We start from the raw sequence: 19,155 nt of genomic DNA, 5'->3' as shown, positions 1-19,155 counted from the left end.
TCTCAATGAAAAGTACTGAAACAGATGTATATGTAACAAAAAGAGGCAATTTATTACTTGGCCGGTAAAAAATTTACTTGGCCGGTAGATTTTTTCATCTACCGGTCCCCTTGGCAGGTGAGCCAAAAAGTTAGTTTACAGCCCTGAGTCCTCCAAACTTTTATTGACTTTGGTTCATTCGGGTTTTGAAACATTGTACTGTCAGACCAGCAGACCAAAAACAAACACAACATCTTTGACAAAGGTGAATATCTACAGCTGATCAATTACAACTAATCAAGTCAATTAAACATAATAGGTCAATCACAAACACACAGCACATATCAAACTGGTCCCCAGGATGTTCTCTAATGAAGGATGTGACATCAGGTAAACATGACTCAGCAGTGGATGAATGCAGTGGTTGCTCTTCTGGTGTAGCTTCTTTCTTTCTTTTGTATATACAGTTCTTACTGGTCACAAGGTAAAACTAATGCAAAAAGGTGCACACATCCAACCACAGCTGGGTACTAGTGGAAGAAGCAGCATATATAGAGAAAGAGAGGTAGTTTTCACACTGAATATTGTAAACACCAAAGTGTTTATCGAGGCAGCGTTTCAGCCATCAAAGTCTTTGCCAGGCTAAAAAACCTGACCAAGACCTTGACTGTCGAAAAGCTGCCAAATTAAACCGTTCACTGTGTGCACAACCTTTCCTTTTCCATCGCATGGTAAAAACCACTCATAGGTTTTTTTCTTTACAAAATGGCTCATTTTTTATCATTCAATATTTCTAGTCATGTCAGAATATAAACCAAAGTGAACTGGGGCGGCACGTGGCGAGACATGCCTGGTCATCAATATGAAGAGCTGTTCCTCCTACAGCATTATTATTGCTTTTATAACCTTGTGCCCAGCTGGTCCGGCTGCACAAGTTCTGCTTACTGCTGCAGCAAAAACCAACTGTGTGTGTATGCCTGTGTATGCTGTGTGTGTGTGTGTGTATTCTTAAGGTTGACTGGAGACATTGAACTTTTCAGGCTTATCTAACTCATGATCCCCTGTTCTCCACCTTCTCTGTCTGCAGAAGTAAACACTGAGTCTGTAAGTTTCTACAGTGCAGTCAAACGCAGCTCTGATTCGCTTGCAGACTAAACAAAAACAGTTTTAGGGGGGAACCTTTTGTATGGCAGCATCATGTCAGAGAGAGAACAAGACAAATAAAGAGTGAAGGTGCATGCATCTATGAATGTGCGGATCAGTGTGTGTGTCTAACTCTAAGCAGGGCTCTGTATTTCCTGAAGCCCAGCGGACCGCAGTTTGATCTTGTGCCACGAATGGGCTCAACACACTAATTACAGCCACCTGTGTGTGTGTGTGTGTGTGTGTGTGTATGGTAGGAGTGGTTACATGAGGGAGGAGGATGACTGTATGATCATGAAAAAAAGCAACCTGCTGTTTCCACTCCGTCCACACACACACACACACACACACACACACACACACACAGGAAAAAATAATGTAGCGTCATACTTTGAGGAGGCAGAGGTGCTGCTTTCCACTCTTGGGTTAACCTTCAGTGTGTGTGTGTGTTTGTCTGGTATGTGTCAGGCCTCTTAAACTCACTCTGGCCTTGGCTGTATCTCTCAACCAGGCAGCAGCATGTCTGAGTTTGTCTGTCCAGCTGTCAGTCACTCACTAAGTCCAGGAACAAACCGGAAGCCATTTTAAAACTAAAAACACTAGAAAAACTCACTTTTCTTTAACACAGCTCAGATTTTAAAGGGGGCGAGAGACAGCAAATGAGACAGACTGGGGCCGTTCGCCAGTTGCTTCACTGATCCATCAAACCACTGACACCGTGCTCACCACAAATTCTCTCCAACTCTTACAGCAGCTTCCTTTGAAGCTGTGATTTCCACGTGTGCAACAACGACTGATGACGCACATTTTCAGTGTGTATGACAAAGTGTCCCATTCTACAAAACTCCCCAACTTCTACGATAACATTAAACAGACTAGACTCCGGTAAACTGAACATCTCACCCCTAAACACACCTGCAACATGCTTAAACGTATGTCTGGAAATCATCACACAGTGTCTGTTTTTTCATATGCCTGAAGCTTTTTATTTCTCAGGAGAGACCAGATACCATGAATTAGCTTCACTACCATTCACACGATGATGACATTGGTTCACCACTATGTTGCTGGCAATCTTCTATGACTTTCTGCCTTAACAGAGGGTAAAAACGAAGTCATTGACTAAGTCTTCTTGAACGCCTCTTGCAGCTGCAGATTGTTGTCTGTGTGTGTTTTCTGATAAGGACAGCAGGTGACTAATTGTGTGATCAATCAGGAAGCCACACACAACACGCACACAGTGTCCTTGTAGTTAAAAGAGGCATTTTTATGGCAAAAGTAGAATATATCAGTATGATCACAGCTCAAAAACATCTGGTGCCCTGGTGTTTCACTCCTCAACAATGTAATTATAGTTTTTTTTTCTTGAGAGTACATATGGCTTAGGATGAAGGTCAGGCAGTAGTCTTGAATGTGAGTGTTGAATAATATAAAAAATGTCACTGAGAACAGAAAAGCCTCCAAAGTTCCCAGTTCCTCTTGACAAAATCCTCAATAAGCTAACCCTTCCAGGTAACTAATTTAAGCCAGGGAGCAGAGTGTTGGCTAAAACTGCTCAGCAATAAAATCCTGTTCCAGGAAGTAAACGCTACACCTCTAAAGGCTGAAAATAGTTCCAGACCCCTCGGCATTGCAGCTTCTATAGATCAATTGTACAGCTGTATTATACTGCGCTGCTCTCTCTCTTCTCACCCTGACCATGTCCTGTTCTAAATGACTTCATATTGAATTTCTAAGCTCCTAGTTGACACTCTCATCCACACTGTGTCGGAGGCATAAAGCGGCAGAATCAACTCTCCATCATTACATGCTGCTCGTATGGCAAGCAAGAGGCAAAACCACTGCCCCTAAACAAAGATTACGAGATAACTATCATTCCGAGTTCACCTCATTATTGAGCCTGACATCACATTGCCAACTCCAGTCGGCGAATAGTCACAACACAACCAAACACACAAATCACTATTGTTGAACTTTTAAATAAGAACATAACTGCTGTATCTTGTTTTTGTATTTTTTCCCCCTTGTATGATCAACACTGCAGCAAAATGCTGAATCAAGAAAGAAGCCAGCTGCTGTATGATCTTAAAAAAAATGAATTTTGCCTTTGATTTCTTTAAATATCTAAGAGAGTTTTAGCAATTAAACCCTGCTGTGACAGCTGGAACACATCTGGTTTCCAATCAATCAATCAACAAAATGCTCCAAGATATGTAAGGTACATCACCAAAAGCTGCTTTTTTTTTTTTTTAGCCATGTGAGGCTGTGTGAAAGTGTTTTAGGGTAGATTTCTCCTTTGGGTATCCTTGAGGAAGAAACTACATCCCCATCTACTTTCCTACTGCTGATCCTGGCCCCTAACTTCGCTGAAAAGAAACAAAAGAAAGGAAATTATTCCACTGGGGATCAATAAAGTATCACATTATATGGTGATTCTGATTCTGAAGTATTTCAGTGAATCTTGTAGCAGCGAGGGGAAGGAACAGAGAGTCGAACTGTTCCAGCTGACAAAGCACAAATCCTGCCCCATTCCATCTCCATCTGATTTTTTCCAAATACACAATATGTGATTAACATGCCAGATTTTTAAGTGGGATTAATAAATACGGATCTATTTTCCAGCAGAGTTACTTGTAGATTCAGCTCTGGTATATTTTCAGATGCTGTGGCAAGGCACGAGCCATTTACCCTTGGCGGTCAGGTTTAAGTTAACTACAAGGCCTGGGTTTGGTTATGACATGAAAAATGTTGAGAAAACCAACAGTGAGAAAATACACGAAGAACCTCAGGCTTCTCCAACCTGGACTGTGTCAGAGCGTAAAATATCAACAGAGCGATGAAATAACATACAGGCACGAGGCACAAGTGGTTCCACACTCGCTCATAAATGTCATACAGTGATGGGGTTTATAAGTTCTGAAAACATACAGTTAGGGATCAAGTTTTTTGGTTTTCTGTGTGTGGGTTAATACAAATCTGAATCTGGATAAGTTAATTTTGTTGTTTTAAGCCTGAGAATAAAGTAACGAAGCCACCTTGCCTCCCGTCTCTTTCTTTCTGCTGCTCTCCCCTTGTCTTTTCCACATGTGTGTGCCTGTGAAAGTGCATTAGTCTTTGCATCTGTAGCGTATGTGCTTATTCACGTAGCTGTTTTACATCACTGTTCACACTTCATCGATGGAGCAGCAGGGTCGAGCACGCAACACGGTCTGAGATTTGCCTAAAATGGAGACGATGTGGACGTCATGCAGGATTCTGGCGCTCATACAGCGGCAGTCAAATCCTTTACCGTCCACCTGGCAGATTTACATGATGGAGGTGATCCAGTCAAGGACAGAAATGATTCAGGGGAATTACCAAATTACTTCATGTCCGCTGCTCACGGGGGAGGGGTAGGGGTCTCTGAGATCACAGAAGTGGAAACAGAGTGTGTAAGTGTCAACATACAGTATGTGTGACACTAAAGGAATGTATGTAGCTCTAAATGAACTAAACAGACATGATTTCAAAGGAAAGTTTCACCCTAAAACAATGCTACAGAAGGTAGTCACCTCTTTAAGTGCACTGACTAGGCCTTCATCACACATTAAACTCACAAGACCCTGAGAAAAACTACGGCATGAAAGGCTGATAAAAGACCAACATAAAAAACGATGAATCTCAAGGTCCATATAATAGAAGAGAATTCACACTAATATCACAAAGGTCTATGACCAAAGCCTTGTGTTTTAGTGCTGACAGCATGTGGGACTTTACAGCCTTCGTTAGCATGACGTCGTTCTCCTACGCACCTGTCTACCAGGTGTTTAAACAATGTTAAAAGATGCAATCATCAATGTACTTTTTTTTAACATTTTTGAGTCTGATTTATTCCTCTGGCCATTGTCTTCGTTAACTCTCCAGATATAAAAAAAAGTGACTCATTCTCAAATAAGTGCTTGAAGCAGGTCCATGCCTGTTGTCTGGGAGTTGTTAAAAAAGGTATCGAGCTGCCAACCTCTGAGTCAGGATAACTCAGAGAGCTTGCAAGATTACAAACAGGATAGAAATTAAGTAACTATATATACAAATATATATAATAACTATCTTTTTGATCCACAGAATTATGTTGTTTTTTTTTTGTAGACACAAGAAACCTGTTACAAAGGGTCCCAGGAAGTCATTGCTTTGTTTTAAGGGGAATACCAGCTAAAACGTGTGGGTGAGAGATATGCTCCGATAGGATTCAGATGGTGCACTGTCTGTTTAAGGCACACCTAGTCAGATATATTTAGTAATTTGCTCCAACCTCAAACCATCCTGGCTAATAAAAAAACACTGTCATATCCCAAAAATAGATGATGTCCCCTTCAGTTAAGTATTGCCTCTCTACCTCTCTCATGTGACGATCCACTGCTCCCAGGGAGGCAGAAACGTTACTGTAATTCCTTAAGGATGATGGATGGTGAAATGACTTGCTAATGTGCTTGTTGCCTCTTTATATCATTGTTAAACAGCCTGTTGTCTTAAAAAGCAAAGACGTTTGGTCAAAACGCAGGAGAATAAATCCTCATAGCACATTCAAAGAGCTCCAGGCTGTAAAGAATGATTTAATGAAGAGAACAATTATATAAATATGTGTCTTTCTTACTGAATGTAAGTGTATGCATTTATAAGTGCATCTGCCTCAATGCAAGGACACTATCATGTCGTCCCATCAAGGCACACACTGTTTGAGTGTGTGCGTTCGTCCAGCTGCTGAATGTGTAACTCTAGTAAACATCAAGGCTGCGCTTTGCTTTGCTGAATTAATGAATCTCTCACATCCATCGCCACGCGCAGCCTTTGAAACACACACTGCCGGCCTCGGCTCAGCACTTTGAACTCTCAATCATTCTCTCCCTTGTGCCCACCCTGCTCTTCCCTGTATCAAATTATACTCCAGTTAAATAGCTACTCATTAGTACTTTAGTAGTTTTCTCCCTATTTGACCTGTTTCTCATCTTACATTCCTGAAGTCATTTTCGCAGCAGGCGAAAGGTGCGATCGCAGCTGCTGAGAGGCCACATGAGGTGGAGAAGACATGAAGAAAGAACATTTCTATGATTCCAACAACATAAGCCCTTCCTTTTAAATCTTTATTCACATACACTCTCCTCCTCTATTTCTCACTATTTATCCACTATTTCTAATGGCCCTCCCTTTTATGGCTTCTAAAGATTCCAATGAACACTTTCTTTTCTTTTCTCATCTGATTTATCCTCTTTTAAACCATGACAATTCATCGACTACCGTACAACAAAAAAGTTAACAAAAACAACTATGTATGTTAAGTACTGTAGAGTGCATGAGTTACTGTATAAGCAGACAAAGTCGCTTTAAGGAGTAAAGCGCCTTTTGCTTTTATGTACATACTGGTAATTAAGTGAATACATGTTTAGGTGCAGAGCAGATGCATGCTGGTTATGTCGACTTGAAGCATTAGAGGAATCGGATTCATTGACATTTTACATTATATGTTGCTCAAGACATGACTGCTCCTCTTGAAGCACCTGAATACAGTTAACCACCCATCCAGATTCGCACAAAAATTTTCTAAAACTTATAAATCATTTGTGGCTTCTATGTGAGTCAGCCCTGCTTACTGCTGCTTTGCTCAGTGCTGAATGCTGAACTCCACTGTGATCCTTGCTGGAATGTAAGACAGGCCTTGAAACAAGTCACTTTAAAGCAACTACTGAATCTCTTTAGTGTATGTCACATGCATGTGCACAACCACGTGCACGAACTTGTATGTTTTGCACATACTTGGATGCATGATTGTTTCTGCATAGATCTGCATGCATGCTCACAATTGTGCCAACATGCAGTCACATGCCCTTGCGTATGTTTTTAAGTGTGTGTTCGCGCGTGTGTTGAGAATATGCGGCTGTACTGTTTAACTTCAAAGATGCTGGCACGCTCTGCTGTGTGAGGCTACATGCTGACAGGGTGTCTTTGATGAACAACTATTTACAACAATGTAAAACTAACCCGCTCATCATGATGCCCCTGCTGGGCAACGTTTCAACATGACTCACCCCCGATGCCTGCTTTGTTCAACACTCATTTGTGTTACTCAGAGCTGTTTTTGGATGAATAATAATGCAACTTTTTTTTATCTTCACACAGCGGGATGTTCTCTCGCTGCTTATTCACCTCCAACAATCAGCGATTTGCTTGAGAACATTTCAGCGAGGCAGATGATTTTGCGAATGTTCGTGCCCGCTCCAAGTTTAGTCTTGAAACTGGGTAACACGGTAAATCAGGAAGTACGTCCATTTGGTAGATGTGTTCTTGTCTAAATAAATGACACACACATTGGCTGTCACTCCATGGTCATTTATGGGAGAATTTCACACTTGTTGGGTTCACCAAATCTTCTCCAGTCCCTATTAGATACATCCAGAAATGCACTTTTACAGTACAAACTAATCACTTTATTCGTAGTTTCTGATATGGTGACATTTCAGACAATGCATGCTCAGAGTCTCAGATGGATAGCTGCAGAAAACAGTAGTAGTTCAGTAGAAGGAGAAGGTCTGCGTGGGCTGACAAGGGCTTAACTCTGCGGCTTGTTCTCATCGTTTAACGACATGTCTGACAGCATCTACACATCTTCCGCTCTCCCTTCCAGTCGTCTTACTTCTGTTTCCACTTGTTGTGAGAGCTTTGGTCTTCTGGCCAAGTAGAGTTACAGCAGAGAACCGAAAAGGACACACTCGGCTTGTCACAGCGGCTTAAAACTGACAAATGTTGGCATGTAACGTTCCAAACCCCGATCAAAGCAACACTCGCGTACAGAAAAATTGTCCGAGGGTGTTAGCCATGAATGAAAGTTGGGACAATCTCATAACAGCTCAAAACATCTGGAACTGAAAGGGATTTAAAAGGCGTTGAAGTCAGTGTGTTAGATATAAAAAGACCCACAAAGGATGAGCACAGAATGAAATAATTATTTGGAAATGTTGATGTTTAGACACAAAAAGAGATAAACAAAGCTCTTAAATCTACATATTTCGTATAAACACATACACACAAATGCAAAATGGAGTGAAAACAGAGGAATGTAATGAAGAGATTATGGTCATGGCCACAGAGAGTGGGTGTGGGTGCTATCTATCTATCTATCTATCTATCTATCTATCTATCTATCTATCTATCTATCTATCTATCTATCTATCTATCTATCTATCTATATGCAGGCCAGTAAATGTCTTTTACTACTTTTTGCCCTATAATCGAGTGAGTGAGTGAGTGAGTGAGTGAGTGAGTGAGTGAGTGAGTGAGTGAGTGATCATATTTCCACCATTGGTCAGCTAAATACCATGTGACGAGTTTCCCTATTGGTCATTGCTCTTCCAAAAAGAATTGGCGCAAACAGTCTTTGCAGACTTTGCAAACAGTCATTTGGGGCAGAGAAATGTGCCACCGGTGTGAACAACCGGCTACTGCTTGTGCGACACAGTCAGACTGAACACTATTTCAGACTTGTTCAACAACAGTAACAGAAAAACATGTAAAAACAAACAGCTTTACTGGAAATTTGTCTCAATTAAAATACTGTATACTATGTCAGCACAGAGAGTAGGAGAGAGAGTTTTGTTATGTTAAAAACCAAATAGACAATATATCATTAACAGAATTTTTATTTAACTTTCAACCAAAGGTATCGGCCCCTGTTCCTCTTGGTGATTGTGTATTTGATGTTTTTGACTATCCCTCCATCTGTCGTGCTCCCTGCCTCTCCCTCCTCTTTCCTAATCCCTCTTCTCCTCTCTGTTTCTTGCCTGTTTCTTTCTCTCTTTGTGTTTGTGTGTGTGCGTGAGTGAGTGTTTGCATTGATGAGGTTTTGGAGAGGTTAACCCCTCCGTCGTGAGAATGTAGAGTCGCTGTCGTTGCGTGTGAGGGACTGGGAGCTATGCAGGGAAGGATGCTGAAGCACCTTGTTTCCTTTCAGTTGGAGGTGGGGTGAGGTTGTGGGGATGTGGTGGGTGGTTGTTAAGTGAGGAGGGGGTGCAGGACACGTCTCCCATAAGCACCCACTTTAGGAACAGTGAGTGTCTCCTTGAGAGGATTATTTCATGCCTTTCACATGTTTCTGAACTTTCCCTGCTTTATCGCTTCCTCACGTTTACTCAGTTTCTTATTCACATTAATTAGGCAATAAAAAAACTTGATACTACTATAAAAATCCTGTCTCTTTTTTAACATGAAAAAGCCAAAGTAATTTAATGCTATCCAATTACAATAAGAAATTGAAGAACCAAAGTCAACTTCTCTAAAACTAGTGAAATTTTGATTGAAATCAGGACCTATGTGAGCAAACATAGGTGCCAGCTTTAAGCACACTACAATTTTTTGACACTTTTAATAAAAAAGCACTTAGGTCGAAAACCTGGGCATGCTGCCGTTTTATCCTCAACCCCCTCTTCTTCTACCTCCCCTTCTCTTTCACTCCCAGCTTCTCCTATTTTTTTGTTATTGTTGGACTCACTCTGAGCAGATTGGTGTTAATTACATTAAACAAACTGAGGAACTAAGATAATTTAAAGTAGCCCACATCCCCAAATATTCAGTTTCACATACTGTTACTTGTATTTGGGGACTTGGTGTACCTCATGATGTGAGTATTAGTGCACTAAACGACCCATGTTAAATTCTGCTACATTTGTTTCTTATTATACTTATATATATATTTTTTGACTCTAAGGATGCCCACTTTGCCAAAACACACACAGAGAAGTAAAGGCACACCTCATATTAGCTATGGGAGAGTTGCTGTGGAAACGCAGAGTGAAAACACGTTTGCTTCAGACTTTACGAACAGCTGGCAGATGAAGTTAAGAGGCAAATTCCACCCCGAAACATAATTTACAAAGGATGGAAGGGAAGGAAGAGACGGAACGAGGGGTGGGTAGGTCGCAGGGCGAAGGGGATGTGAAGAGGACAAGACAAAAAGATAGGCTGTGATGACGTCTTGTTCCAACCAAGAATCGATCCATGTAACTTGTTGATGCTCCAATGTCTATTTTTTTTGATTAACTCAAAATCACAAAACTGGCAATGTCAAGTGAGAAAAAACAGAAGCAGACATCAGCGGTTTTCCCTGGTCAATGCTCTGTGTTCACAGTAAATTGGACTCAGCATAAATGTAGCATAACAGCACACTTGAGTGAGAGGAGCTGGAAGATTTGTTAGAAGGAATGTAATTCAGGGAGGTGAACTGAAGAGGTTTCAAGGCGTAATGAGACAGTAGCAATCAAACTCTCCATACAGGACGCATACATCACTTCTGTTTTGTGGTGGATTTCCTCTTCAGGGTGACTCACCCCTCGGGCCTCGAGGAAAAGGCTCGCTGACTGATAGATGGCATCTCGAACGGAGAACTGAAGTCAAAGCTAGCAGAGGGTATTTAGGAGCCATTAGGGGTCTATGAGAGCTTGACTTGGCATACAATCAGTAGACGCAGGCCATACTCACTTACTCACTCACTCACATGCACGTACACACACATGTACAGATGTAAATGGAGCGTGAAGGCAAAAAGGAGGGGGAAGAAGGAGGAGCTGAAAGACGCTCGAAAGAAAAGATGCCTTCTATCAGCTGGTGGAGCAGAAGGAATACAACAACGGGAGGCAGAGAGACAGAGTAAGAGAGAGAGAGATGATGTAGACACGAGAAAGAGAGACGAAGCTGAGAGAAGGGGTCAAGCTGACCTTCTAGGACCACAACTGATTTCCTTGTTTTGTACAATAAAGATCCTCTAACAATGTGTTATCCTCAATAGTTATGTTCACATGGAGCCTGAAACTCTGATTGGGATTGGTTGAGAAGCCAAAACCAAATGAACATGCTCCATGTAGTCAGAATAAACAGGCCCAGACCGAATGAAATTTCAATCAGTTGCAGAGGGCTAGTTTAAACCTTTTCATAAACTGATCAAAAGAAAGATTGTACCATGTAAACAATGTCACCTGATTACTTTCTGGCTGCGTTTGTTCTGTGCAAGCCCTCCATCCTGACGTAAATGCTTGGGACCTGTGACGTCTTCATTGCTTTTTCATTCGTCAAACAGCTGTTGCGTTGGCGTATGTAAAACCCAGATGTATTAAATCACTTCCCATGTAAACAGTTGACCTGAAATCTTCAGTCAGAACGAAAGAACGTCCATCTAACCACAGCTATTGTTTTTCCATGTTCCTCAGTGTTGTGCTATTACACTTTTCAACAGATCACCTATCAGTCACTCAGTGTGGGAGGTATGATAAAATGTTTTCTTTCCTCTTCTGTTAATGATGTTTGAGTTTCAATAGATACAGTAGATACATCTCTCTTTTTCGGATTCAAATGACATCTCATCCTGTTCTCCAACACTTCAATTTCTTTTTTTTTTTTCCTTTCTTTTGTTTCTCCAGACTTGTTGACGTCTTCAGACTGAAGCCAGGAAAGCTTTACTCTTTTCTTTCTCTGTCTCTCCGTGCAGTCCATCTTCTTTCCGTGTCTTCGCTGGAAGTGAAACGAGGCAGAACGAAAGGATGTGGGACAGACAGCCGTGAAATGGAGGCCAGGGCCCCCGAGGAGCGTGCGATCTTGTGTATGTGTGAGCGCGTCTGTATTTTGTTCACATCTGTCAGCGAGGTGTGTATGTGCATGAACGAACACATTTTTCCCTGTCCGGTCTTGTTGATATATGCACAAAGATACAGTACATATATCTTTGGGCATCTGTTTGTGTTTGTCTCTACTGGACTCAACAACAAGGCGGAGAACAGCTTTTGAAACTTGACTCCATTCTTTCTTCCCTTGTCTGTGACTCGACTGTCCCCCAATGCTATTTCATATGAGCACAAACACACACACACACACACACACACACACACACACACACACCAGCATGTTTACATCTCTGTTCACCACAGTGCCACCCTGATTTCCGGAGGAGCAGCTTTGTCTACCTCGCTGTAAGGGCGGTATGTTGTTACAACACGGGGACCAACGTGAACAGAGCCTCATGGAATGACTGTGACAGACATACAGTGTATACGCTCACACTCTCCACTCCGTCTTCATTTTTTGCAATCGTTAACAAAATCACTTGTTATGGCTCGTTAAGTTTTGACCAGTCATGCAGCAATAACGGCTTTAAGTTATATTTATATGAAGCGAGTTTCATTACTACTGAAGACCTTTGTTGCATATCATCTCCGTTGTTCTCTTCCTGTGTTTGATGACTGTTGACTTCCAAATGAAAACAAAATAAAAAAGTAAATGCTAAAGGCTAGATTTGAATTAATAATAATAATAATAATTAAACAAATGTCCACTGACTTTTGAACATTTTTTTTTTATCCGAGTGGCATAAAAGAAACAAAGAGAGGACACTTCTAGTAGGATCTGTATCCAGGCGAGTAAAGGCAGCAACATAGTTCAAGAGGAGGGGAACTTAACCACTCGATGATTTCTGTGCTCAACTTTAAAATAACATCTTTTTCATGTTCTGTAAATCAGGATTGAGACAGCCCTGAAAAAAATAAAATAAAAAAAAATCCCCTGTGAGGCCTCAAACCCTCAACTGAACACCAACCGAGCGGTTCCTCCACACCAGCAGCCAGCGAGCTGCAGCTCCAGGTTCACTACATGCATTTTTCTGCCATTAGTGAAAAAAGTGGTGCGTGTGTAACCTGAGCAGAAGTATCTGGCGGTAAAAACATTAACTCCACAACACACATTCAGAAAACCACAGCAAGACACTAGGGCACAGCTGCCCTCGTGTGTCTGTGAGTAGGTGGGTGAGTGTGTGTGCAAGAAAGAGACTGGGTTACTTGAGATTGTTTTTAGGCTCGGTGCAATCACACTCACTCATTCATTTCTCTCTGTGTGCATGACTCATGCTAATTAGACTGCAAACCTTGGCCACCTCTACATCCTCTCCAGATGAGGCACCAGATATCTCAATTAAAAACGCCGAAACATGAGAACACAAAAACAGAGGAGGTATCAGGATGGAGGAACTGAGGGATAGAGAGATGATGTGGGTCCGCAACCTGATCCGATGTGTTAGTTTCTGGCCGGAAGACAGCTGCAGTCTCACACATGCAATGCAGTTCAATGGAAAAAGAACAGACCTGGATGAAGGAGCACAAATCACTTTTAAAGAACTGGATGCTGCTCGTGAAATAAAAGTAGACTGAAGCAGCAATTTGAAATCATTTAGTCTTCATGCAACATCACACTGAATCGTCACGACATACAGGACTGAGCTGTGTGACGTCAGCATGTCAGTGTGTATTAAATGATCATTTATTTTAGTTGAGTTTAGCAGCGTTAGTGAACTAATCCTGGCACAAATCCACAAAGCTTTATTTCAGTAAATGTTCAACAGAATCATTTTTCTGAAACAAACGTCTTCCAAGTCCTGCTTTGGGTTTATTTTCCATTTGTCACGTTTCATGCTGCGCCTCCATTTTTCTTCTTTCAACATTCATTATATAGCTGCCGCTTGATGAACATAAATCATGTACAAGCTCATTTATTCAAACATTCATTATGTCTATGTTTGTGTGTCTTTTTCCTCATTGTTCTTCAATTATGACCAGATGTCAGCTGCTATGGTTAAAACGCCTAAATCAACACAAATAAGCACATCAGTCACTTATGAATGGACCTGCACACACATGCGCATTGACAGTCACGCACCAACATACACACACACGACTCCAAACCGCTTCCTTCCCTCTTACGCACGGCTTCCCAACTCTGCTCCAGACACGCTCCCATTGTCATCACATCTGGTTTGAACTATAAATCTTCAATCATTCATCTGCGAGGGGGGAAACAATTTCAGAATTTCATACAAGCGAGTAGGAAAGACAGACAGCAGAGAAAAGAAAGAGAAATCACGGAGGAGAGTAGGAGGAAGAAATAAGAGCTTTTCTGGCACTCACTTTTTGAAGGACACCTAGTTTTCTCGAGCAGAACAAAAATATCTTTCTCAGTTTCACTTCACTGGTGGTCCCATAAATCGGTGCACACCAACGCATACACATGTACACAAACCCTCAGATAAACAAGCACACACACACAGACTCATATTTACTCATGCAAACATTTGCCAACCCACACACAATAAAAGAACAAATACTTCAAGGAATCCTCTAATTTCCCCCGCTAACGAAAAGCCTTCACAAAACGCCTCTCCATCACTTCCAACCACTGGGCAGCAGTACAGTGGACGTTTTATGGCAATCAAATGCTATTACGCCCTTGAAAAATGGGAAACTGTGAAAATATTGATACAAATTAAAATGTGGTCAGGGAAAAATGAGCCGGCCGACTGAGGAAGGAGGAATGAGGGCCGAGATTGAGTGCTAATAGGAAAAAGGTGTTAAAGATACTTGGGTTAGCAAGTGAGAGGGAAAGACAATAAGCCGCAGGTGTGGGCTCATTACTGTGAAACGGAGCGGTCATAGAATAATTACCGCAGGACCACACAAGAGAGGAGCGGAGATGAAAGCAGAGAGAGGGAGGCAAGAAGGGGAGGAAGTGAGGAGGCGAAGCTAAACAGCAGAGAGAAAAACACCGAACCCAGCAGAAGAAAACAGCACTACAGCACAAAAAAACCCCTCTTCATTTCCATCTCGTAATAATCACATGAGGACCGGCCATCACTTTCTTAAGACACATACAACTGCATCCATACATGCAGCCAGTACCCTCATGCTTTGGACTTCAATGCCCATGCAGATTGTCCCAGCTATGAAAACACCGCTTTCCACGCTAACTGCCTCTCCAAAGAGACGCTGTGGCATGATTCCTGGCTTGAATTACAGAGAGGGTGGGGTCATCTTTGAAGGTTAACCTGGTGGAGCACAGAGTATCTCTGGGTACCATTTGTGCAATCTAGGAATGTAGTGATGTAGCCTCTTATGCTTTTACAGCATGTGAACTTTGTACATTCGTCAGCTGTCGGCAGTTTTCTTGAAGCTAGTTGGAGTATGACATGAATGTTTTGTCAGCTTCTCTAAAAATGTGTTTTCTTTTATATTTTCTTTTAATTAACTAATTTGTTTTTATCTTCTGAGGAAAATCTCATTTCAATGTCCATTCCGTTCCGGAGCTTTTGTTCCATCACACATTTCCCTCAGCAGATAGAGTTTGCCTTGTTGTCATGGGAGATGTAGATTTTCTTTTTCTCTAGGCACTTAAGGACTTCTCATCTGTGTTGGTCTCTTAAGGAGTCCTTACGTCCTTTCTTCTTAGAGAGAATTCTTAGAAAAAATTGTAAATTTAAACATCTGACATCGGACACTGGGAAATATCCATCCAAGGAAGACTGTGTGACACGACTGTGTGACACGACTGTGTGACACGACTGAACACTCCAGAACAGCTGGTGCATTCCCTGTGACATGAGACTGTTTTGTCAGCTACACCTATATTGCTGGGGGCACATGAAAACCTCCAACAGTTACATATTATAAACAATCTATAAACCTTCTATCTTATAAACCCTCCTGAAATGTGGTGGTTCTCTGTCAAAAAGAAATGAATCCTTCTCAATTCACATGGTAAAGTACAGTTTGGGGATCCATTCAAAGGCCTGATTTTCAGTGTCCAATGAGATGAGACTGAATTAACTGACAAACTTGAGTGGATTTGTCATGTCCGTCATCTCTGAAACATGTGTATGTGTGTGCAAATTGTGAGAGTGAGAGAGAGAGAGAGACATAGAGAGAAAGAGAGTGAGAGAAAGAGAGAGAGAGAGAGAGAGAGAGAGAGAGGCAGCAGCTGTCTGCATGGATGACCTCAGCGGCAGCTGTTGCCCCCCTGCCCCGCTGCCCTCTGTATGCCAGCCCGCCTTTGAAGTTCAGGTCAAGACCGATACAGCTTTGGATCAAATACCAATAATCATTACTGGAGAATAAAAGGATGTTATTTACTAACAATATTCCAAATTATTGTGGGACGCAAATGTATTTCTGCAGCTACCACTGGGATGCAAATTTGACAGCAACCAAGAAAACAAGAGAAAAATCAGCTGTTTCACTAATGCAGTTTATGTGAGATTGATATCCATGGATATTGTCAATTTTACTGCACCTATAAGAGGAAAACCAACATGAACTCTCTTTTATAACTCTTGGATGTTTGCTTCTTAATTGGTTTCATGTCTCAAATCATTAACCATCAAAAACAAAGACGTTTTTAAAACTTTTGAAACACAAAGGGTGCAAGAAAGATTTAAAAATCTTGTAACACTGTTAGCTTGGGCACAATATTGAATTTAAATTCCAAGATTTATGAAAACACAGTAAACATGTATCATTCAGATACGGCAAATATCGGCTGGTAATATCTGTATCAGAGCAATTTACTCGTGGCCGTCTTTGGAGCACCGATGCCAGGCAGAAAGAGATGCTTCAGTTAGATTCTCTGGAAGGCAGTGCAGCCTTAATCTCCCTGTTGGCATCTGCTCTACTGACTGAAACCTGACACACACACACACACACACACACACACACACACACACACACACACACAGAGTGGCATGTGCCTAAATGCATGGAATGAGCACACACAGAGCAGGGTGTGGAGACACCCCAGCACACAAACACAGACACACACATACATACTGACTGTACATGTCCTCCCTCCAGGTATTTTGTTTACATGGATGAGAGTTGTGGGAAGCAGCTATTTGAGTCCCTGTAGTCAGACACACACACCTGCATGTGAGCAGGAAGGTTGTCAGAGTCCTCAGGGCCACAGACTACATCCACCACATAAAAACTCTGTGTTTTCTACAACTGAGACAAACAAAACCAGACTCACTCACATCCTTCTCAGCTTTCTGTGTGTAGAACTGGAAAATGATAATATAGGAAAAATGAACAAACCACAACAATGTCTCTTTCATGATGACATCTAAACTGAGACACACACAAAAACGTGACATTCCACACTACACATACGCAAAGACCTACACACAAACACAGAGCATCTTCTTCAACAAATCCCTCATTCATAATTAAACAGGAACACACAAGCACAAGAACTGTGGTCACAAACACACACACGAGCATAAAAACCCAGACAAAAGCAGTGTTTCATTGTCTGATGAACTACACAGGCTTCAGTATAATGGCCCCACCAACCTAACCTGGCTAATTATATCCTAGAAAAACTCACAGAGCAGAGTCAATGGGAGCAAGCAAGCATGGAAAACCACAAAGAGAGACAGGCAGAAAAATCATGTGCGATGCAGACCAGACTACGCAAGTACAGAAAACCAAATGCAGACTTAAATTAATGGAAAGAAAGGGAGAGAGGATGAAAGGAATAAAAGTGCAACAAAAAATATTGTGTTTTACTTGTGGATGGCGGTTTTTTTTATATCGGTCTGTCATCATACAAACACACACATAAACACTCGAATCACACTGCTTCAACAAAAGACTCCTCAAAAATAAATGTCTGTGTGGGAGATTTTACACAAGTTTGTTTTAAACGTGAGGCACTGTTGAATATTACAAGCCTGTAGTGTTTTTTTTTTTACTACTGGTCCAATGTATTCATGTGTTGTCCGTTTAATTCAAAGGTTTGTTTTGGTGTGTCACGTCACAGAAACTTTTTTATTACTTACCTATAACGATGAGTGTGTAGTTGATGTTCACGCTGCCAAAGCCGTTGGTGGCCTTACAGATGTACGTTCCCGCATCCTCAGTCTCCACATCTTTAATTCGCAAAGCGTGTTGTAACACCCTGAACCGTGTCCAGCCACTGTGGATGTTGCGACCGTCCTTGGTCCACATGATGAGAGGCGGGGGGTCGCCCTCCACAGGGCAGGGCAGCTTCATGGTGCGACCGAGGCGGATGCTCTGCCGGTGGGCCACCCGCTCTGACACCCTGGGGGGACCTTGTTGACAGACGAAGAAAAGGAGAGTTATTGAAATTATGAAACACTTCCACCTCCAAATTTTTCATGTTTGCTTACAGAAAATGGTTGTGTATTTTTTGTTTCCAGCAGCAACAAAATCTGGTGTTACGTAACATACATCACTGACATTGCACCGAGGGATAACCTGGATGTGAGCGTTTTCACAAAGTATGGTTGCTACATCCCCAGAGCAATATCGAGACACAGAATGATTTTAAAAGAAGTAGATGTGTCGACAGGTTTAGGGGGAAGACTAAGATGACCTCTCATAAAGCTTCTTTTCCTGATGTGCCCCCATCTTCTGACACCCTAACACATTACCTCATCACAAATTACCAGTCCAAATATGGCAAGAAACACACAGGAATGATCCTTTAACCTTTAGTGAGTTTATAATGGCTTAGCTAAAACACTGACATTTTAACAATAAAATCCCCTGGAGCAAACACAGAGCCAAGCAGTGAGTTTAATATCAACTGAGATGTCGTGTTGAGACATAAAATCAGGTGTGACCTTGACCACTCAGTAGCTGGTCTACTGTGAAACTGCACACTAGAAAAACAAAGAGGGGTGGAGGAGCACCCTGACTGACTGGAAAGGATGTAAGGAAATGAATGATGGAGAGAAGTAGGGGTGATGGAGTTTGCCAAATAAGGACGAGGGGGAGGGGAACTAGAGGAGAAGGAAGGTAAGGAGAGAAGAAAGGAGGAAATGAAGGGGATGAGGGAGGATGGAATTTAAGGGAGTACGTCTGAGGAGTGAGAGGGAGTAAAATACGGCCAAATAGGAGAGTAATACAAAGAAAGACAAACAGGAAGATAGAGAGATGGTAGGAGGAGGGATGTAGGAGTTAGCAAGGTTCAGTGCATAACGGACATCTCTGTTTGGTCACTCATTACTCCTTTTGGGTTAAAACAATACCCTCCAAATATAGCACTAAAAACACATAATAGGCCACCATGTAGTGAACAAAGTGTCCTGACACACTACAAAAGGCAACTGTATGGAAATCCATCAGAAAACAACCCACTTCAGGTCACGTCCTGTAGATTCAACATCTTAAAGGAAGGACAAAG

At 41.8% G+C, this 19,155-nt stretch overlaps 1 protein-coding gene across 1 annotated transcript in view; it reads right to left on the bottom strand.

Annotated features, from left to right (window-relative positions):
• The window catches only part of fgfrl1a (fibroblast growth factor receptor like 1a), a 68,860-nt gene that overhangs the window by 23,862 nt on the left and 25,843 nt on the right, over positions 1-19,155 (bottom strand). Inside the window, exon 3 of the mRNA XM_023398120.2 lies at positions 17,786-18,058. Within this exon, the coding sequence (XP_023253888.1) occupies positions 17,786-18,058 (273 nt within the window). The remainder of the gene's footprint in view (positions 1-17,785; positions 18,059-19,155) is intronic.

The sequence above is a fragment of the Seriola lalandi genome, unplaced genomic scaffold (genome assembly GCF_002814215.2).
Source record: "Seriola lalandi dorsalis isolate HSWRI2012SDOR001 ecotype SW California unplaced genomic scaffold, Sedor1 jcf7180002054972, whole genome shotgun sequence".
Classification (NCBI taxonomy): Eukaryota; Metazoa; Chordata; class Actinopteri; order Carangiformes; family Carangidae; genus Seriola; species Seriola lalandi.
The sequence above is the reverse complement of the archived record's forward strand: the minus strand, read 5'-3'. Positions and strand labels throughout refer to the sequence as shown.